Source organism: Tyto alba, unplaced genomic scaffold (genome assembly GCF_018691265.1).
Source record: "Tyto alba isolate M040663 unplaced genomic scaffold, T.alba_DEE_v4.0 Super-Scaffold_41, whole genome shotgun sequence".
Lineage (NCBI taxonomy): Eukaryota > Metazoa > Chordata > Aves > Strigiformes > Tytonidae > Tyto > Tyto alba.
The window spans coordinates 20466276-20483927 of NW_024881317.1; the positions used below are offsets into that span (position 1 = coordinate 20466276).

A 17652-nucleotide genomic window follows, 5' to 3' on the forward strand; every position below is an offset into this window, starting at 1 on the left:
GTTTTATTTGTTTTGGCAAAAAATTGATCTCCAGAATGGACAAACATGAAGGCTAAAATAAAGGGTTCAGCATGCAAGTCAAAGGGTACCATTATTATTGACACCAGGAAAAGATGATGGACTCAAGAGAAGGGCAGGACTCTAGGAGCTATAAACCCAGGGCAAAGCTGTGACATCTCCTGCGCTGTGAGCACTTTACTTGGCTTCTCTGCCTCAGTTTGTAAAGAGCTTAGGGTGAAAGCTGTTGCATGTGAATGCACAGCAGCATCGCTAATGATTTTCAGGACCATTGTGGTCAGCCTTTCTCTAAGAGCAAGGGAAGTATCCTAAGTGCTGCCATCTCCTTTCTTCTTCCCAGAGGTGGTTACCATTTGACATAATGGCAAATATTATCCTATCTGTTCATCTCTAAATTATAAAGGAGGATTTCTCCCTTACTGAGTTCTTACCTCGTACAGCATGTAACTGGTCATAGTCAGAATAACATCTAATGTTTTCTGGTCCTACACAAATCATTTTTAGTGTTCGGTATACAAAGTTCCAGGCTTCAGGGAATGCCAGGTTCACAGTGCCCCATATAGCCATTAATACTTCCTTCAAAAATTTATTATTCTTTAATCTCTCCCATAATATATGAATTAGTGTCCCTAGTGGAAATTCCTCATTTTCCTGCATATATCATTTCAGGTTTTGAAATTCTACAGTACTGCCATAGTTTAAGATTAATATGCCACCCTTCTATTTCTCTGAGCAAGAACCAGATCCTAGCTGTGTTACGTCACATTGCAAAAAGCTTATTTTAGCTATTCTGAGTGAAATTTCCATTTTTATGGGTTAGCAGTAAGTCTTTTGCTTTGGGGGAGTGCTGCAATTTATGATCGTGCATGGAGAAAAGTAAAGCTTACTCTCCCCATAGGTACCCACTGTTTTGTAAGTGAGAAAAGTAGGATATTGGGAGAAGAATGTGAAAAATTCTGGAGCTTCAGAGGGCTTCCCTTCAGATTATGCGTAAGATGTCTGAGAAGGCAAAGCAGTGCAATGGAAAGGATTCTGTCAATTCTTCCTTGCAAGGTAGTGTGAGCTGGTGGAGCACTTAAACTCCAAACCCGTTCCTCTGGGGATCATCTGTTAGTGCTCTAAGAGCGCCCTGTTACTGCAGGACAATAGATAAAAAGTAGTTTATGATTATTTTCAAATGTTGAAATCTGTCTGCTTTGAAGCCTATTCCTGGAAACAGTTATATCTTAAGTGTACTCCACTTCCCAGTTAAGCTCCACGTATCCCTGGAAGAGCAAGGATTTGGCTTTTCTGTAGGTGCCTCTTTCAGGCTTTGTGGTTCTCTGTGCACCGATCATCCAGGCAGGAATCAAAGGAATTAAACCTTAAGCAACACTTACATAAATATGTGTGTAGTTAGTGAAGTTAGGCTCTTGAATTTCATGTTCACCGAATGGGTGGGGTAGAAACTCCTCACTTCCAGAAGTGGTGAGTGCACAGTCACGCGTGTGAGGTTGAAGTTGTCTCCCGTTGTTAATGTGAAGAGGTGTGAAGACATTGCTGACAGGTAAAGGAACACAGAACTTGAACGTTTTCCACTGCCCAAGCATGCAGCCCCGTTCATATAATCCCTTTCATAGACAGATCGTGCTACATGTGACAGCAGTGAGGTATTTAGCTCTCTGCCACCATAACACTGTTCCAGCATCTCACTTTTCTAAGTTATTAGAAATCTTTTCCTAATTCCCAGTCAACCGTTATTTGTTGCCAGTTTATAACAGTTTGTGCTTGAATCCTTTTGCTTAAATTATTCTTCTCTTTCCCTGATGTTTACCAGCAAATTATTGGTTTGTTGGTAGCCATATTCTTTGTCAACCTTTGCTTCTCGAGACTCAACAAACGTGACTATGTCACAGAGACAGACCCAAGTTCCTCTGTGTCTGCGTCAGGCTGACTGTAACAAGCCGACTCAGATGTGGATCTGCTGATCCATATTCATAATAGACAAGGCTGGAAAGAGCACCGAGAGGTCCCCCAGGCCATCCTCTACCCAAAGCCACCAGCCCTGCTGACACAGACATGTGCTGCACCTCAGCTGTGCTCAGCTCAGCACGCCGTGCTCTTGCAGCATGATCTGCTAAAGCGAGGGCTGAAGCTACCCAATTTGTTGACAGTTAAGCATTTTAGTTTTCTGTCCTGATTTTTCCGTCTCTGCATTACCTGCCGATAACGGAGCCTGTTCCGTACCCCAGGATTTCCTTCTGTGCAACAACTTCCATCTCAGTTGGATTTCTGTCTTAGAATCAGGCTGAATCTGTTGCTCTGTTACCTGTGCAAGCTAATTTTGTCAGTTCCTTGCAAGGTGGATTATCTATGTGCTCGGGCATTCCTCCAGCCTCTGCAGGGACTGGATATCTGTGTGAGTGGAATAGTCGTGCGAGTAGTGCAGCTTGCACTAATGTGGCAATCTGCCTTCATACGAAAAGCAGGGGAAGTCTTCTGGAAAGTGCCAGCTGGCTGTTCGTGTTTCCTGTTGGAACAAACTTTCCATGTTGCTAAAGGGGTAGAGACCTTCTAGGGCCAGCAGAGCAACGGGGGAAAAACGCTGCTCGGGTCATCTTGCACAAGACCAGAAAGGTGAACCAGGCAGTACAGAGCAACCTAGGGAGTGTGCATACGCCTTAGTGAATGGATTTACAGGTGAGCAGTGAGCTGTGCTTGGACTGCTGAGAAGAGGAGGTTAGATCTGGCTGAGTATTTGGTGATGGTGAAGTTCAGATGGCCAAGGTCAGACAGATCTGGAATGCCAGGGATTGTGTGTTAATCTGCAGGGAAGGTTACAACTTCACTGCAGGGAATTTTCCCGTGTGGGTTGCCAGTCTGCTCTGGGAAACACCTAGAAATGTCCTTTTTTTTGTGTACGTTCTATCTTCCTTTCTTCCTGCGCTACGGCATCATACTAAAGCGCGTCTTAGTAGGTTTTACTGCAAAGTGTATTTTATGCTTCTTTTCTTTCCCAAATGATTGTAAGTGGTAGTGGTACTTTAAGGAGAAGATGCTGGTGTCAGATAGCAGTGATCAAGATGAAAGATCTGCTTCTTTAGCAACTCCTAGTAAAGAATGCCTTTCTGGAGGCAAGTCAGGGTAAGATATTACTCTGCTCTGGGGATTGACGTTCTCAGTGGGAGGTTACACAGCAGAAAAAATAACCTTCCGGTTCAGAAAATTCAACTCTGAGAGACAGAGGGCACTACAATTAGTGGCAATAAAAATACGAAGTAAAATTATTTACTAATGAAATATTTCAAAAGGAATCCCTTTTGTAAGGCCTCTAATCTAAAAGATGTGCAAATGGTATTCATTGTGTGCGGGCGGGTTGCAGACTCATTCACTAAAGTCATTGATGAAACAATTAAAGGTCACTGTAGAGGGATTATAGAACTGAAAGAGAGATCTGCCTTGGGTAGCATGTCATTTATGTGTTTCACCAAATTTATTAGGTTTTTATAGGGCCAGGAGAGAGGGATTACAACATTGTCTCTTGGGTCAAATGAGATTATATGGGACTGTACTCTAAATAGTTTATTACTCCCTGAACCATTTTAGCGTGTGTTCTGAGTCTTGCAGTAAAAGAACAGGCAGATAATTTGAAAACCTTCATCAGACAAAATCCAGTAGCTGTCAGACAGATTCTGACCAAGAACCACATGTTTTTTCGATAACAGAGATTTGGGTAGCATGTTGAGAGATGGGACTTGTTTCTCCTTCTTGATTTGAATTTACTGCACTTACAGCTTCGCAGAAGCAGTTGGTTGCAGTGTCAGGGAAGGGTGGTTTGTTTTGATGTGAGATAGGCAGGAGTCCGAGCCACCTTCCCAGCCAGACGTTCCCTTTTGACTAGTGAAAGTGTTGGTGTGGGAGTCAGCCCTGCTCTGTGTTACTCTGCTGTGCCTCACCCCTCCCCGTCCCTGGTTGCCATCTTCCACTAGTGGGTGAAGCAGCTCCTGGTGTCTCACTTTGTCATCCTGTTTGGGCTGTCATTCACACCCCACACTACTTGAGCTCATGACCCATAGAGAAGAGCATCTCCTGCCCAGCAAAACCTTCTCTCAGCTGAATTCCTCCACTGTACAGGTGCGTATCTTGCTGCTTCCCATGGCTCTCGCTCTCCAGGGAAGATTGTAGAACCATCCTTGTTCACCAAAGGTTGGGACGGGTTTTCACATGGGGAATGGCTGCCTCGCTTTTCCCATTCTGCCTTCTCAGCTCACAACTATTAGATCTTGGTGACTGGATTTCCTGGGGGTGAAGGCTTTCGTTCCTTACGTGTAGACGTGACACGTGGGGACATGGTTTAGTGGTGGACTTGGCTTGGTTTATTTAGTGTTATGGTTGGACTCAATCTTAAAGGTCTTTTCCAACCTAAATGGTTCTGTGATTCCTCCTGGTGCATCTAGCAAGAGGATCCCCATCACCATCCATAGACCTTTTTCTAAGGTTGCCATTTTGAGGGGAAATAAGAGGGAAATGCTTTTTCTTTCTACTGACTGTCAGTTCCTTAATTTACTATAAATACCATTTGGGCATTGTTATGGCTATGGACTTTTAAATGGAAAGTTTCTCTTCCGTAAAGGGCAGTGCAGGTAATATCTCTATGTATTTGAAGAGAGGGGTTTATTTCTAGGAAAGGAGGGAAATGCAGTCTTCTGGATCCTGAAAATTACAAGGTGGCAGAGATAAGAAAAAAAATGTTTAAGAAAACCAGGGAAGCTATGAAGAATGAAGTCTTTCTTGAGACAGCTCCCTTTCTGGAGCTGAAAATAAAATACACTGACAGCAGAAAACGTTTATGTAGAATTTAAATATAAGCAATCCGCCCCTTTGTAAAAGCTGGTCTCCCCTACTTGCTCAGATGAACTTCCTACATGCCACCAGCTGCAAATGTGGTTGTGCTCCTGATCCCATTTGACTGCACGTACCGAGCAGCAGGGACTTGGTCTCACTGTAGATCACCCTAATGTACTTAGGCAGTGTTCTATAGTAATGCACAGTACCATCCTTTTTATTTGTGTAGATATTTTATATGCACAAATAGTTGCTTTCAGTTGTATATTTGTGGCTTTTTTTTTTTAAAACTCCTTGCTTTCAGCAATGTAAAATATAATGAGAGGTAACAGGAATTGTTTACAGCCTTTTATGGCCAAAGCAGCTCAGACTCCCATATGACTAAGATGAGTTTGTTAATTGTCAGTTTGCTTTAATGTAATGATTCTGAAACGTCATCTGTTGAAGTATTTGTTCTGTTGCTGTTATTCCATTACTCTTCATTGTTTTTATTCATAAGAAACTATTCCAGGTAAAATTAGATAGACGCGTGTATTTTATATTTTACGTACACGTGCACATGTATATATGTTCATCTGTTTTATTTATAGATAAATAGATAAGCAAGGTAAAGCAGTGACATTAAAAAGGCCCTCACATAATAACATGAAAGTAGGCAGCTAGGCAGCTCTCCCAGTCTCGTGTGCAAGTGGTCACAGGCGCAGGCAGGACAGTCGGTGGGATTTGTCACTGCTCAGAGGGATCTGAGTGAGTGTGTTACAGGATTTCCTTTTCAGGTGTCTGGCACAGGTCTTTGCTGATAGCGCAGTCTGTGTCTCTTTGCTAAACTGGTGTGAAAGCAACTGATCGGTTTGAAAATGGAGCTCTGGTACCTTCTGTTAGTTAATAGACAGATGGCCAGGGCAGTAAATGTATGCAAGCCTCAAGAAGACTTGATTTGAGCCCTGTCATACGATATGAAAAGCAGATGAGTAACGTTCCCAAGTTTGTTTTCTGTCTTCGGTGCAAAGCATCTCGGCACTTGGGGCAGGCTCTGGCGAGAGCCCAGGGAAAGGAGAGCAGCCCAGTGCCCTGCGCATGGCATCGCACCCCACGGGGCGGCTGCTTTTGGCAGGCGGTGGGGCGGGGCGACCCCCACATGCAGGACATGCACTCGTAGTTCTGTTCTCCTCGTTTCTCTGCTTAGAATTGGACTCTTAAGTTAAAGGTGCTGAAAGTGTGTTACCAGAAATACAGATACGCAGGTATTTCCTGACTGTAGCTGCAGGTTCCATGCCTGAACAAGAACCTGTACCTATATGGCCCGGCAGGTTTGGTGGCATTTAGAGTGTAAATTATGCATGATTGAAATGAAGTGTATTTTAGTAGCAGATAGCTGAAAAGCCTTGCAATGTACTCTGAATTCAGCAGCATTGCCTTGAGCTACTCCGAGGCTTCTTTTTTAAACTCAGACATTATCACAAAGCACACCTCTGACTGCAGGCATTTAAAGATCAACAAGGGCCAAAAAAGCTTTTAAGATCCAAAGAAACCAGGAAAACAACCACGTTGCCTTTCAATGTCAGGTTAGATTGCCTTCTTATGAGTGCAGCTATTTCAGGTACAGAGTGCTTAGTGGTTTGGGTCTTGTTGTGTGGAGAAAGTGTTCCCCAGAAAACATCTGTTTCTTTCACCTGCAAACCGCAATGTGCTGCGAAAAGGCAGGACTGTAGCCACAGATACCCAGGGGGACGAAGGAAATCTGGCTCAAAGGGATGAGCATGGTTTTCTGAAACACGGTATCAAAAAGAGCACTTAAAAGGAGAGAATGCTTTTAGAGCACAGGATACACCGCAAATTGGGCAGGTCAGGTTGCTTGTAAGCTTGAAATTCTTCCCGGATTGCTGATGCTGCTCTCTTAGCAGCAATGGTTGTGTTCTGCTCAGAACTGGAACAAGAAGAGTTTGTGATTTTATTTTTCAGCGACTGGAAAATACTCTGCTTTTCTATAAGATCACAGGAAATCCCACTGCCATCTGCAGCATCTGAAGTCTGTATATGTGCTATAGCTGCTGCTTTCCCTTTTGTGGTCATATCTTCATTTTTATCTTATCGTTATTGAGGTTCAGGTGTAGCTCTCAGGTAGGTACTGCAAGTGTAGTACTACACTCCTGCTGGCTTGTCTGGTGCTTGTTTCCCCCAGCAAGCAGCACCCGTGCTGAGCTGGGGAGGCATTTCTACTTGTTTTGGTAAACTCATGTGGCTTTTATTGGCCCTGTCATCCAAGATAGAACAGGGGAAGTTCTAGCCATTCTTTGGGAAACATACTGGATACTGTTTCTGCTTTTTTTAAGTCAGTCAGTCAGTCAACTGCTTGTCATGGGAACAAGATAAAAACGCTACAAGGGAAGAGGGAGTGCAGAAACACAGGGAGGCTGCTCAGGAGCAGCCGTTATGTCATTGCCGTGCAGCATGGCAACAGCACGGGTCTCCGGAGGGGATTGCGAATGGAAGTGAGCAGCAGCGTGGGGCCATGTGAAAAAAAAAAAAAAAAAAAAAAAACCAATATGGAAAGAAAAGAGAGGTATCGCTATAGGAGAAATAAAACCTGCCCTCCCAGTGCCCCCACCTGGAGCACTCCTCGGCACAGTGAGGGGCTGGCCGCGGGGGCAGGGTGCTCGGGCTCTCCCGGGAGCGCCGGGTCTGGGCAGGCAGAGCCGAAGGTGAACAGGGGCGGGCAGGGAGCTCGGGTCACAGGCGATGCCTCCCCGGCTGCAGCGTAACCGCGCGGAAGGAGGTTACTGGGTGCTGGAGCTGCACGGCAGAAGTAGGTCTGCGTGTGCTGCCGCCCTGGGCTCAGCCGGCCGGGGTGATGCCGAGCTCGCCCCTCGTGCCGCACGGGCCCGGCTGGGCAGGGCAAGGCCAGCCCCGCGCTTGGCATCGCGAGCGGCGGGGAGATGGGCCTGGGGGACTGCTGGGCCCTGCCTCGGCCGGGGCAAAGCCCCCGCAGCACGTTTTCCTCGGGGCCCAGGCTGCCTCGTTCCCCGGTCGCTGTTGTAAAGAACTGCAAGGAACGATAAACCCTATTTTGGCTGCAGCCACGGGGCGGATGGGGGTGTAGCGTGTCACCAAATCACACCCTGTCTTCGGGCCTAAAAATACACAGGTGCTGGCGCCCTGGGCACGCAGGGCAGAGGACAGCCTTTCACAGGGTGAAGTTTCAACCATTTAATCACAGAAACGGTCTTCTAATGGCTGCCTTGTTGTTGTTTCAGAGGATGACATGAATAATTACATCAGTCGATACTACGCTGACCCTAGCAGTGGTAAGTTTGGCTTGAAAATGTAAATGTGAACTGCATTTTTGCGTTGCACTGTGTGCTGTAAACCAGGCGAGACTGAGCGGGGATGTGGCTCCATCCTGGAAATGAGACCCGCCCTGGCAGCCCGCCCGCGCTTTGCTGGGGGTGGGGGGCTGTGCCTCCAGGGGCACCCCCCCGCCCCGTGCTGCAGCTGCTGCGGGGTCCCATGGGGGAGCAGGGGGGGCGGCCCGGCCAGCGCCCCCCCCGTGGACACAGCGTGTCCCTGCACTGTGGCTATGTAAGGATGGAGCCGCGCGTGTAGGTACGGTGTATGTGTGTGGATGCACAGAAATCAGTCATGTGTGATAGGTGTGTATCGCCCAGCCGTACACACAAAGCGATACACATACACGTTTAAAAAAGAAGTAAAAATGTATGTTTGTACAGAGGTGTATAATGTGTCATATATGCATCTCCAAACATACATACATCCTCATATGAGAAAATATCTATACCTATAAAGGTGTGTGACTGTACATATACATATATATGAAGATACATAGGTATACATCTTTATATAAAGATGTGCATGACAGGCTGTGTCTATACATAGACATTTTATCTACATATGTATACAATTAAATAAAGGTATATGTAAAGGGGTGGGAGTGTATGACAGAGATGGCCTTTGAAGAGATATATATGTATTATAGACATAAAAATGTATCAGTGTTTAATGTATTATATATTTGTATCCCCATATGCACATACACACACATGGAGATACATCTATAGATTTATATGTAACGAGTAAATATGTGTGGGTAAGTGTATGGTTGTAAAATATATGTATAATGCATTATATATGTATATCCTTGTAGATACATCCCTGCAGTGCTATACATGGGGAGATATATATATATATATATATATATATATATATGCGCACTTATTACCTTCTGGTTTTTCTATCCTGTTTTTTTTTGTCATATATATATATATATAAAAAGGGAAGTGTGTGTGACAGTGTATATATATATATACACATACATAATTTGGATGTACTCTATTTAAAATATGAATGTATGTATATATAGGTATAATGTCTTATGTATATCCCCCTATGTATACATGGAGATATATATATATATTAAGATATGTGCATATGAATGTCTACATAAGCTTCTTTATAGGTAAATATCTATAAAGGTGTTTGTACATACGTTTCATATATATTATATATGAAGTATGAATGTGTGTGCATACGTAGACATATAATAGATTATATACCTATATCCATATATACATACATGGATATATATATATGGTTATATATAATGATATGTCTCTATGTGTGTGCATGCATGTCTAGGTGTATAAAGATACATAAAGGGATGTGTGAGTGTATAATTGCATATACATAGATATTTATGATAATAAAATGTGTGTGACTGACTATATACTTACAGATTTTATATGTATTCTGTAATATGTATTAAGTGTGTATAGATTTATAGGTATAATGTATGTCTATCCACATATATATATATACATGGGGATATATATCTCGGTATCATGTATGGGTAAAATGTGTTGCGTATCAATACCCCCAGATATAAACTCCCTGTACCTATGCAGAGAAAAAAAACAGGGGGGTGTGTGAGAGAGCGACTGTATATATATACGTATCTTTTTAATCTGTGTTGTTGTTAGTAGTAGTAGTACTTACTATGTATGGTCTGTATTGTGTGTTACATATAATCTGTATTATTCTAAACTGTATGTGCATTTGTGTGTATACACTGTATAGGTACATGGTATTTTTTATATATAGGTATATCCCTATACATCCTCCTGTATATGTGTGTATGCAGACAGGTATAAAGACAGCTGAAGATGTAGCTGCGTAGGTATTTTACATATGTAAAAATATATATATATGTGGGTGGGTATGTGAGAGCCAATGTATATACATACATAGTTTATGTATTGGAAAATACATGTGTATAATATATAAGTAGATGCATTATAAAAATTGTGTACGTGTATAGGTACAATGTATTTAAATGGGGATACTTACATATATACATACATACATTCTCTCTATAAATATGGATAAATGTATAAAGATATCTGTATATAAAATCTGTGTGCGACTGTAACTATACAAATTATATATATATATAAAAAAATACATATGTACATACACATATAGTATACAGTATTACTTTTATTTTTGTATATCCCTCTATATCCATGCCCATTATATATACATGGCTATATATAAAGGTATATGACTCCACGGATAGGCGTACGTCTAGTTAAAAAGATGTGAGTGACCAGGTCTGTTGTATATCCATATAATTTTATATGTGTGTGTGTGTTCACATAAAGGTATAATGTATGTATATACATACATTCCCCATGTATATACACGTAAAGATATACATGTATAAAGCATTATAGATACATTATATGGGGCAGATATATATGCACATACCATACATTCCCCATATCTACACATAAAGATTACATGTATATAAAGTAGGGGTGTGTATATATATGTATTATATAAATTATCTGTGTGCACATATGTATGAGTACAGGTATATGGTATTAATTATAGATGTGCATCCCTCTATAAACATCCCCTAATATACACGGAGATACATATAACGGTGTGTATATATATGTACATGCTCATAATTGCATATGTATAATAGGTATTACATATAAAACAGATGTGTATGTGTGCCTAGGTATAAGGTATTATAGATGTATATCCCTATATACACATTCCCAGTGTATATACACAGTGAGAAATACATATATATTTAAATATAAAGGTAAGTATATGTGTGTGTGAGCAAGCATGTGTATTCTATTTAGAAGGTAGCTAACTATATGTATTTAAAGAGGGACTATAAATTAGTGTGTGTATCACGTCTCTGTGTACATATGTATACTGTATATGGTACCTATCTATATAATATCTATATAGATCAATCTGTATGTAAATACTACATGCATATAAAATGTGAGAGAGACTGTGTAGAGATACACACATATATAGATATATGTTATTATTTATGGATGTATATCCTTCTCTATTTACCCCCATTATACAGACAGTGATCTATTTTATATATCTATATATCCCCATAAGTATATATATACACACACACAGAAAACAATCAATCTATTCAGAAATAAACATAGGACGGTTGTGTGTATTCCATTTACTGATTATATGTATTTAAAGGAGGGACTATGTACTATATGTGTGTGTGAGAGAGGGACTGTGTGTGCATATATGTCTGTCAAGTAATACCTGTGTGCATGTATACATACACAGGTATATGATATTATTTGTAGATATATATCCCTTTATATAAATCCTCTTAATATAAGTCCTCTTAACATACATGGATAGCTATAAAAGATGTGTGTACAATTTAAAAGTGGTATAAATAAAATACCCCTATATATACATTTCTCCATGTATATATACACACACAGCAATTAATACATAACCATTTATCTATATGGGTAAGTATATTTGTGTGTGCTATCTATTTAGAGATAATTATATTTATTTAAAGGGGAACTGTACTCCGTGTATGTATATATATATATCCACAGAGCCTTTTCCCTGTATCTATATGGGTAAGGTTATATATAAAAGGTCATGTGTATATATATAAAATACAAGAGATGTATGCTATATTATTTCTGTATTAACAAGTAGCTCTATACAGTCTCATCATATGCATGGATATATACAAGATGTGTGTATCTAGACATAAGGATATATAGGTATTTTTAAAGTTACAAAGGGGGGGGATGTGTTCATCTATAGTATATTTTCATCACTTTATATACACCTTCTTTTTCTTTCCATAGACACAGAACAATATACATACATTTAAGTATGAATGGGGGTGTGTGTGGTATGTAATTATAGATGTGGATATACACACATGTATTTTGTATATGGTGTATGTACACACATCTGGAGGTATATGGCACTATTTATACATGTATATGCCCATTTTCCATATAGGGACATACTTATATCTCCATAAGGATGTGTGTATCTATACACCTGTATCTTAAAAAAAGCCATATCCATGAAGGGGGGTGGCCCACACACACCTCACCTGGGGGTGGCACGGGCACGTGGGGGGCAGGGGGACCCTTGCACCAACCGCCCCTCAGCCGCCTCTCTCCGCTCTGTCCCTGCAGACAGCGGCGGCCCCGCGGCCGCCCTCTGCGCCGTCACCACCGCTGCCATCGACGTCCATCGCCCCAACGTCTCTTCCGAGCTCTTCACGGCAGAGGTGCCGCCGCGCCTGGGCAGCACCGGGACCTCGGCCAGCCTCACCTCGGGCAGCGCCTCGCGCTCCAGCTCGGGCACCCAGGCCTGCAGCGAGAGCAGCCGGGCGCCGGGCTCCTCCCCGGACTGCAGCACAGCCTGCGAGGAGGCGGCCGGCGCCGGGCCAGGGGCCGAGCGTACCGCCCGTGCCGTGGTGCAGGAGCTGCTCTCCTCGCTCTCGGAGGAGGCCTGCCTGGCGCAGAAGGGGCTGGATCCTGTCAACCTGAAGCTGCCCAGCCCCGCGGGCTCCCTGGGGGCCAGCCCCGACCTGGGCCACCGGCTCAACGTCTACAACCGCAGGAACCAGGAGAGCCTGGACGTCTTCCAGCGGAAGCCGCTCATCGACTGCCCTCAGGCCACCCCCATGATTGAGGAGAAGTATGGGGCCCTGGGGCCCCCCGAGCCACGGCTGGGCAGGATGCCCGAGGCGTAGGGACAGCTGTGGGGACGCAGTGACTGTGTGGGGTCAGGGGCCGCCCCGGGGGCCGTGCTGGAGGCAGCCCCTGCCCTCACCTGCTGTGCCCACCAGCACCTCTGCCCTGCAGTGCCAGGGCTGCGCCAGCACTGGGCGAGCTGGGACCCGCAGTGTCCTCTGGGCCACCATTGATCTTCCACCAGTTTGAGGCACCCTGGACCCACAGCGTCACAGACAGACCATGGCCCTGTCCTGCCACCAGCCCTGGAGCACCACGGACCTTCCACCAGTGCAGGGCCAGCAGCACCCCGGTGCCCAGGGGCAGGGCCGAGCTGCTGGACAGCTTGGGCACCGCCTGGCCCTGGTCCTGGCCCTGCCCAGGGGCCGAGCAGCTGGGAGGGGAGTGGGGATGGGAATAAACACTGACAAACAGACACTGTCTCCTGTCTTGTATCCCTCTTTCATTCCTTACCTTCACCCCCACAGTACGTGCCCTCCCCTTGTCCACCACCAAAAACCCAACACCAGTGACCCCACCTCTTTCCAGTACAGTCCTTTATTTGCCTTTATTCCAACTGCAGTGCAGCGTCCGTCACCGGTGCTCACTTCTTCTTCAGCAGCTCCGTCATCTCAGGCACTGCCTGCAAACACCAGTGCCAGGGTCATACGTGCTGTCCCTCTGACCCCCCAAACTCTCCATGTGCACACCTCCCCCCTCCCCCCCCCTAATTACACTCCTGGCCATCCCACCCCTCCAGAGGCTGTGCGTCACCCTAGCTCACAGCACTCCCCACTTCTCTCCTGCTGAATAAAGCCTCTTAATTATTTAAGAGCGCTACATTTCCATTAGGTGGAAATAATGCATTCGTACAAAATTTATTAAGGAAATTGTCTACATAGTGTTTCTTCAGAATGTGTCTCAAGTCTCTGGCTTGCGCAAAGGCCTGTGCTGACGGCCGAGCCAGTGGGCAGTGGTTCAGGAATGGCATTAAGCTCTGGCAGAGTTTCTGCCCACGCCTCGCCCCGGCGCTGCTCCCGCCCACCGCAGGTGCTCGCGCACACCAGCCACCGGCGGGAGGGCACAGGCTCACAGCTCAGCTGTCCTGGAGGGAACGTGGACATTAGTAAGGCAGCAAGCCCAGGCAGAAGGAAGAACGCCTCCTGCCACCACCGTGCTGTCGTACCTTATGAAACTTAAAAATACCTGTAAGCACCTAGGGGCGGTTATTTCTCAAAATGGTTCTTATTCAGGCTACTACACTAGAGGCAGGGACACACCCCCAGCACAGCCAGCCTCCCCTTTCAGGGACTGAATTTTGAGCATGAAAAAATTGAAACTATAAAGCAAATTCTTTACTTTAACAACCCCGAGCTAACTTCTTTAACACTTAGTAGATTGTATTAGCTAAGGTCTCCTTAGATCTCTGAAACAGTTACCCCCTGCATTTCCAAGTTTAGCCTCACCTGAAATAAGTCTGCCACCAGTCCGTAGTCGGCCACTTGGAAAATTGGAGCTTCTGGATCCTTGTTAATAGCAACAATGGTCTGCAAGCAACAGTAAACAGTATATATTGATTACTGTCTAGGCCTGGATTACAGCAACAGGCCTTATCCAGGAAACACAGGCTGAATTCTCTCCAAGCCCCTAGAAGCAGAAAATATGGATCACAGCAGTTAATGATATTTCCTTTCCATCTCAAAAACAAACGAACGAAACCAAACACCCACCACCTTCCCCAAAACTGCCTTCCCTGCTCCCCACATACATCAGGGCTATCCTTCCCTCCTGAAGAGTCTAGGAAAAAATAACTACAACAGATTATCTGCAAACTCTAAATCTTACAATTACAGAAATAAGAGTAACATTGAAAACAAGTATGATAAAGCCACACCTAAAGCCTCTGTGCTTACTACAGGACTTATCATTTAGTTTGTCACACAGTAGAACAACAGAGATGATTGAAATCCCAATACAACGGTCCAGAAAATGTCTGTCTTGGTTTAAACTCTTGTCCTAGAGGTAAATCTTTCTGTAAATGTCTGTGACAGCTTCCAACAAAATAAGCTGGGGTGTCCACATCAAAATTTACAACAGGATAGGGAGCAGTCCGTAACTGATGGAAAAAAAAAAAAAAAAAAACCAAACACACCAAAAAAAACACCAAACAGAAGCACCCCGCTAGCGCCTGCCCACCTCCCTCTGCCAGGCGCCCCGGGCCTCCGGCCAGCTCTAACCCCCCCGCCCTTCCCAGGCAGCCACAGCTCACCCATCTGTTTTCCTCCTTCCACCAAATGTGCTTGTCCAGCAAAATTAATGGCTCCACAGTATACACATAGTGGCAGTAACTAAAGTTTGCAAATCCTGCGTTCTTAGGCCCACAGAACTGGTTTTAGTTCACAGGGGTTTTTTTGTACCCTGGGACTCACTATAAGGAATGACATATACGCACTGGGGCAGTCCCTACAGCAGGGCACGGCTGCTGCCCTCTTGCCAGCTCCTAAGCAAAGCCCCCAAGTATTCCAGTAATGCTTCCCCTGAAATATTTTTCCCCAGGTTTTATTGTTTTTATATCAGTTACCCCATTTGCAAACAGAAGCCTCCCCTTACGATTCGACAGTGCCATGTCCTGGCTGCGATACCCGAGGATATCTGCTCACTACAGACTGGCACTACACCCCGAGGCCCTGCCGTGCTCAGCGGAACCATCCACAGGGGCATGAGGCCACACAGGCTAACGCGGAGGCCCAGCCGAGGCTGGCACTTGGGGACACCTCCAGGGCTGCTGCCTCCGTCCTTATCGCAAAAATAATTAACACCAGCTGCTTGCAACACTGCCTTAAGTTTTAGTTTGGCAGCCTAGTCCTTCCTCTGTCTCCACGAGCTGAATTCACTTTTTAGTAAGATCTAGTTCTCTAGCTCATCACTAAATCAGACCTTCCCTGGGAAGAAGCGAAAGCATCACCTTATTTGCAAGGGAGCCTTGCAGGTTAAATCTCTTAGAAAAGATCCTGTAACTGCCTCATGGGGGAACTAAAAATAAGGAACAAAAGCAATGAGAATTCTCCAGGTCTCCTCAAAAGCTGCGTTTTCCACCTTGCTGTAAAAGGACAAATAAATTATACATTTCACTTGGTAGAAAGCATCTGACTCCTTCGGAAAAGGTATCCTGAAGTATACAAGTTCACAATGCCAGATAATTCACAGTGCTGAGGGAAGACGGGGGACACTCCAGGGAGTTCCCATGGCTTCATAATTCTTTCTTTGTAAAAACTGGATCTTTTCAGTAACACCACCACCTATATGCTTTGGCTAAGCTGAAAGCAGAACACATTTCAAACACAAGTATGTAAAACTGATTTTTACAATACACATTTTTGTTTATACTAGAAAAACTACAATATACTGGAGAAATTAAAAGTATGCATCTCATTAACAAACTTATCTGTTCTTATTCCCTATAAAAGAACATCTCAAAATGTCAAACATGGCATTGGAAAAGCAAAAAAACCCAGAGGTTTTGCTGTTACAGTACAGGACGGTATTTTGCTGCTCAGTATTTCTATATCAAAGGAAGTTCTGGCACTTAAAGTAACAGACTCCCAGCATTGCCAGTAGCCTTCACTGAGGCAAGGCAAGAGGTGAATACAAACAGGGTCAGGTCAAGTTTTAAGCAGCTTTAAATTTAGGGCATTTCTCAGTAGCTGACACTAATCCCACCCGCCCATCTTCTCCCTCACCCAAAAGCACAGTTGGAGCCTAAACGCCTCAAAACAAAGATACTCCTAATAGCGTGGACCATCAGCTCCTAGCAGAGCCCGGAAGGAGCCGAGGATGCCCGGGGCGGTGCCGCACCAGCGCTGCTCTGGGTCCCTCCCGCCCTCTGACTGTCCCGGCGCCTCCCCGGTGCTGCGCTGCGACTAGAGGAGACCACGGCGACGCGGTTCCGCTGAAACCAGTGAGGTTACACTGCTACAGAGAGATACTATGATTCGCGCTTCTCAGTAGTGACCTTCATCCCTGCTCACCATCCAACCTTCATTCCAATTTTTGGTCGCTTTTTCTCCACTGTGTCAACTAACACTAACACCACCCGAGTCCCTGATTGCAGAAGACTGAGGCCACAACAAGGGTGCTGCGTCCCAAATCCAGCTCAGATGATTTTCCCCCAATATTGTTTAAATAATATTTGCAAAAAGAACCAAATTGTAAGAAAGCGCAAATCACCCTACCACAGAGGCTGGCTCGTGAGGACTGTTACCAGCCACATAAACTCACTAGGTCTGTCACTGGTTAAACACCAGGACCTGCCTGTAAAGTTTCGCAAACCATTTCCTCAGCTTTGTAAGCTATTCAGAGTTCTGGGTTTGGTTCCTGCCAGAAAGCATAAGTTCATTCCCTGGAAATAGGAAAAAAAAAAAAACAACATATCCTTTTCCTAAAACTACTTGCAGGGAGGCAGGACAACCTTCAGCTTTTGATATTTGGTAGTATGATTCAGCAGGTATTTCTGCTTCTCTTTCCAAACTCCACACTGTGGACCAAAGTGGCAATTCCAATTTTGGATTATTTGTTTTGGCAACCAATTAGTTAAACCTTTTAAAGTTTTACTGCCATTTTGTAATAGGTTTCCATTTGAATGGCTAAATGCAGAAATGTCAGAGACATCTTACTTTATGGAATAGTAAGTTCATAATTCAAATTGCATTGTTATGCATGAATTAATACGTCATGAAATAAA

General features: G+C 44.2%; 2 protein-coding genes across 5 annotated transcripts in view; one reads left to right on the forward strand and one right to left on the reverse strand.

The window, feature by feature from the left end:
* The window catches only part of TMEM266 (transmembrane protein 266), an 88750-nt gene extending 75403 nt beyond the window's left edge, over positions 1-13347 (forward strand). For all 3 annotated transcript variants that reach the window (XM_042803900.1, XM_042803897.1, XM_042803899.1), the window contains 2 exons: positions 8097-8147; positions 12369-13347. In XM_042803900.1, the coding sequence (XP_042659834.1) occupies positions 8097-8147; positions 12369-12931 (614 nt within the window). In that variant the 3' untranslated portion in view covers positions 12932-13347. The remainder of the gene's footprint in view (positions 1-8096; positions 8148-12368) is intronic.
* Positions 13348-13453: 106 nt separating this feature from the next.
* The window catches only part of ETFA (electron transfer flavoprotein subunit alpha), a 40867-nt gene continuing 36668 nt past the window's right edge, over positions 13454-17652 (reverse strand). For both annotated transcript variants that reach the window (XM_032990471.2, XM_032990472.2), the window contains exons 11-12: positions 14378-14458; positions 13454-13554 (exon numbers count right to left, since the gene is read on the reverse strand). In XM_032990471.2, the coding sequence (XP_032846362.1) occupies positions 13516-13554; positions 14378-14458 (120 nt within the window). In that variant the 3' untranslated portion in view covers positions 13454-13515. The remainder of the gene's footprint in view (positions 13555-14377; positions 14459-17652) is intronic.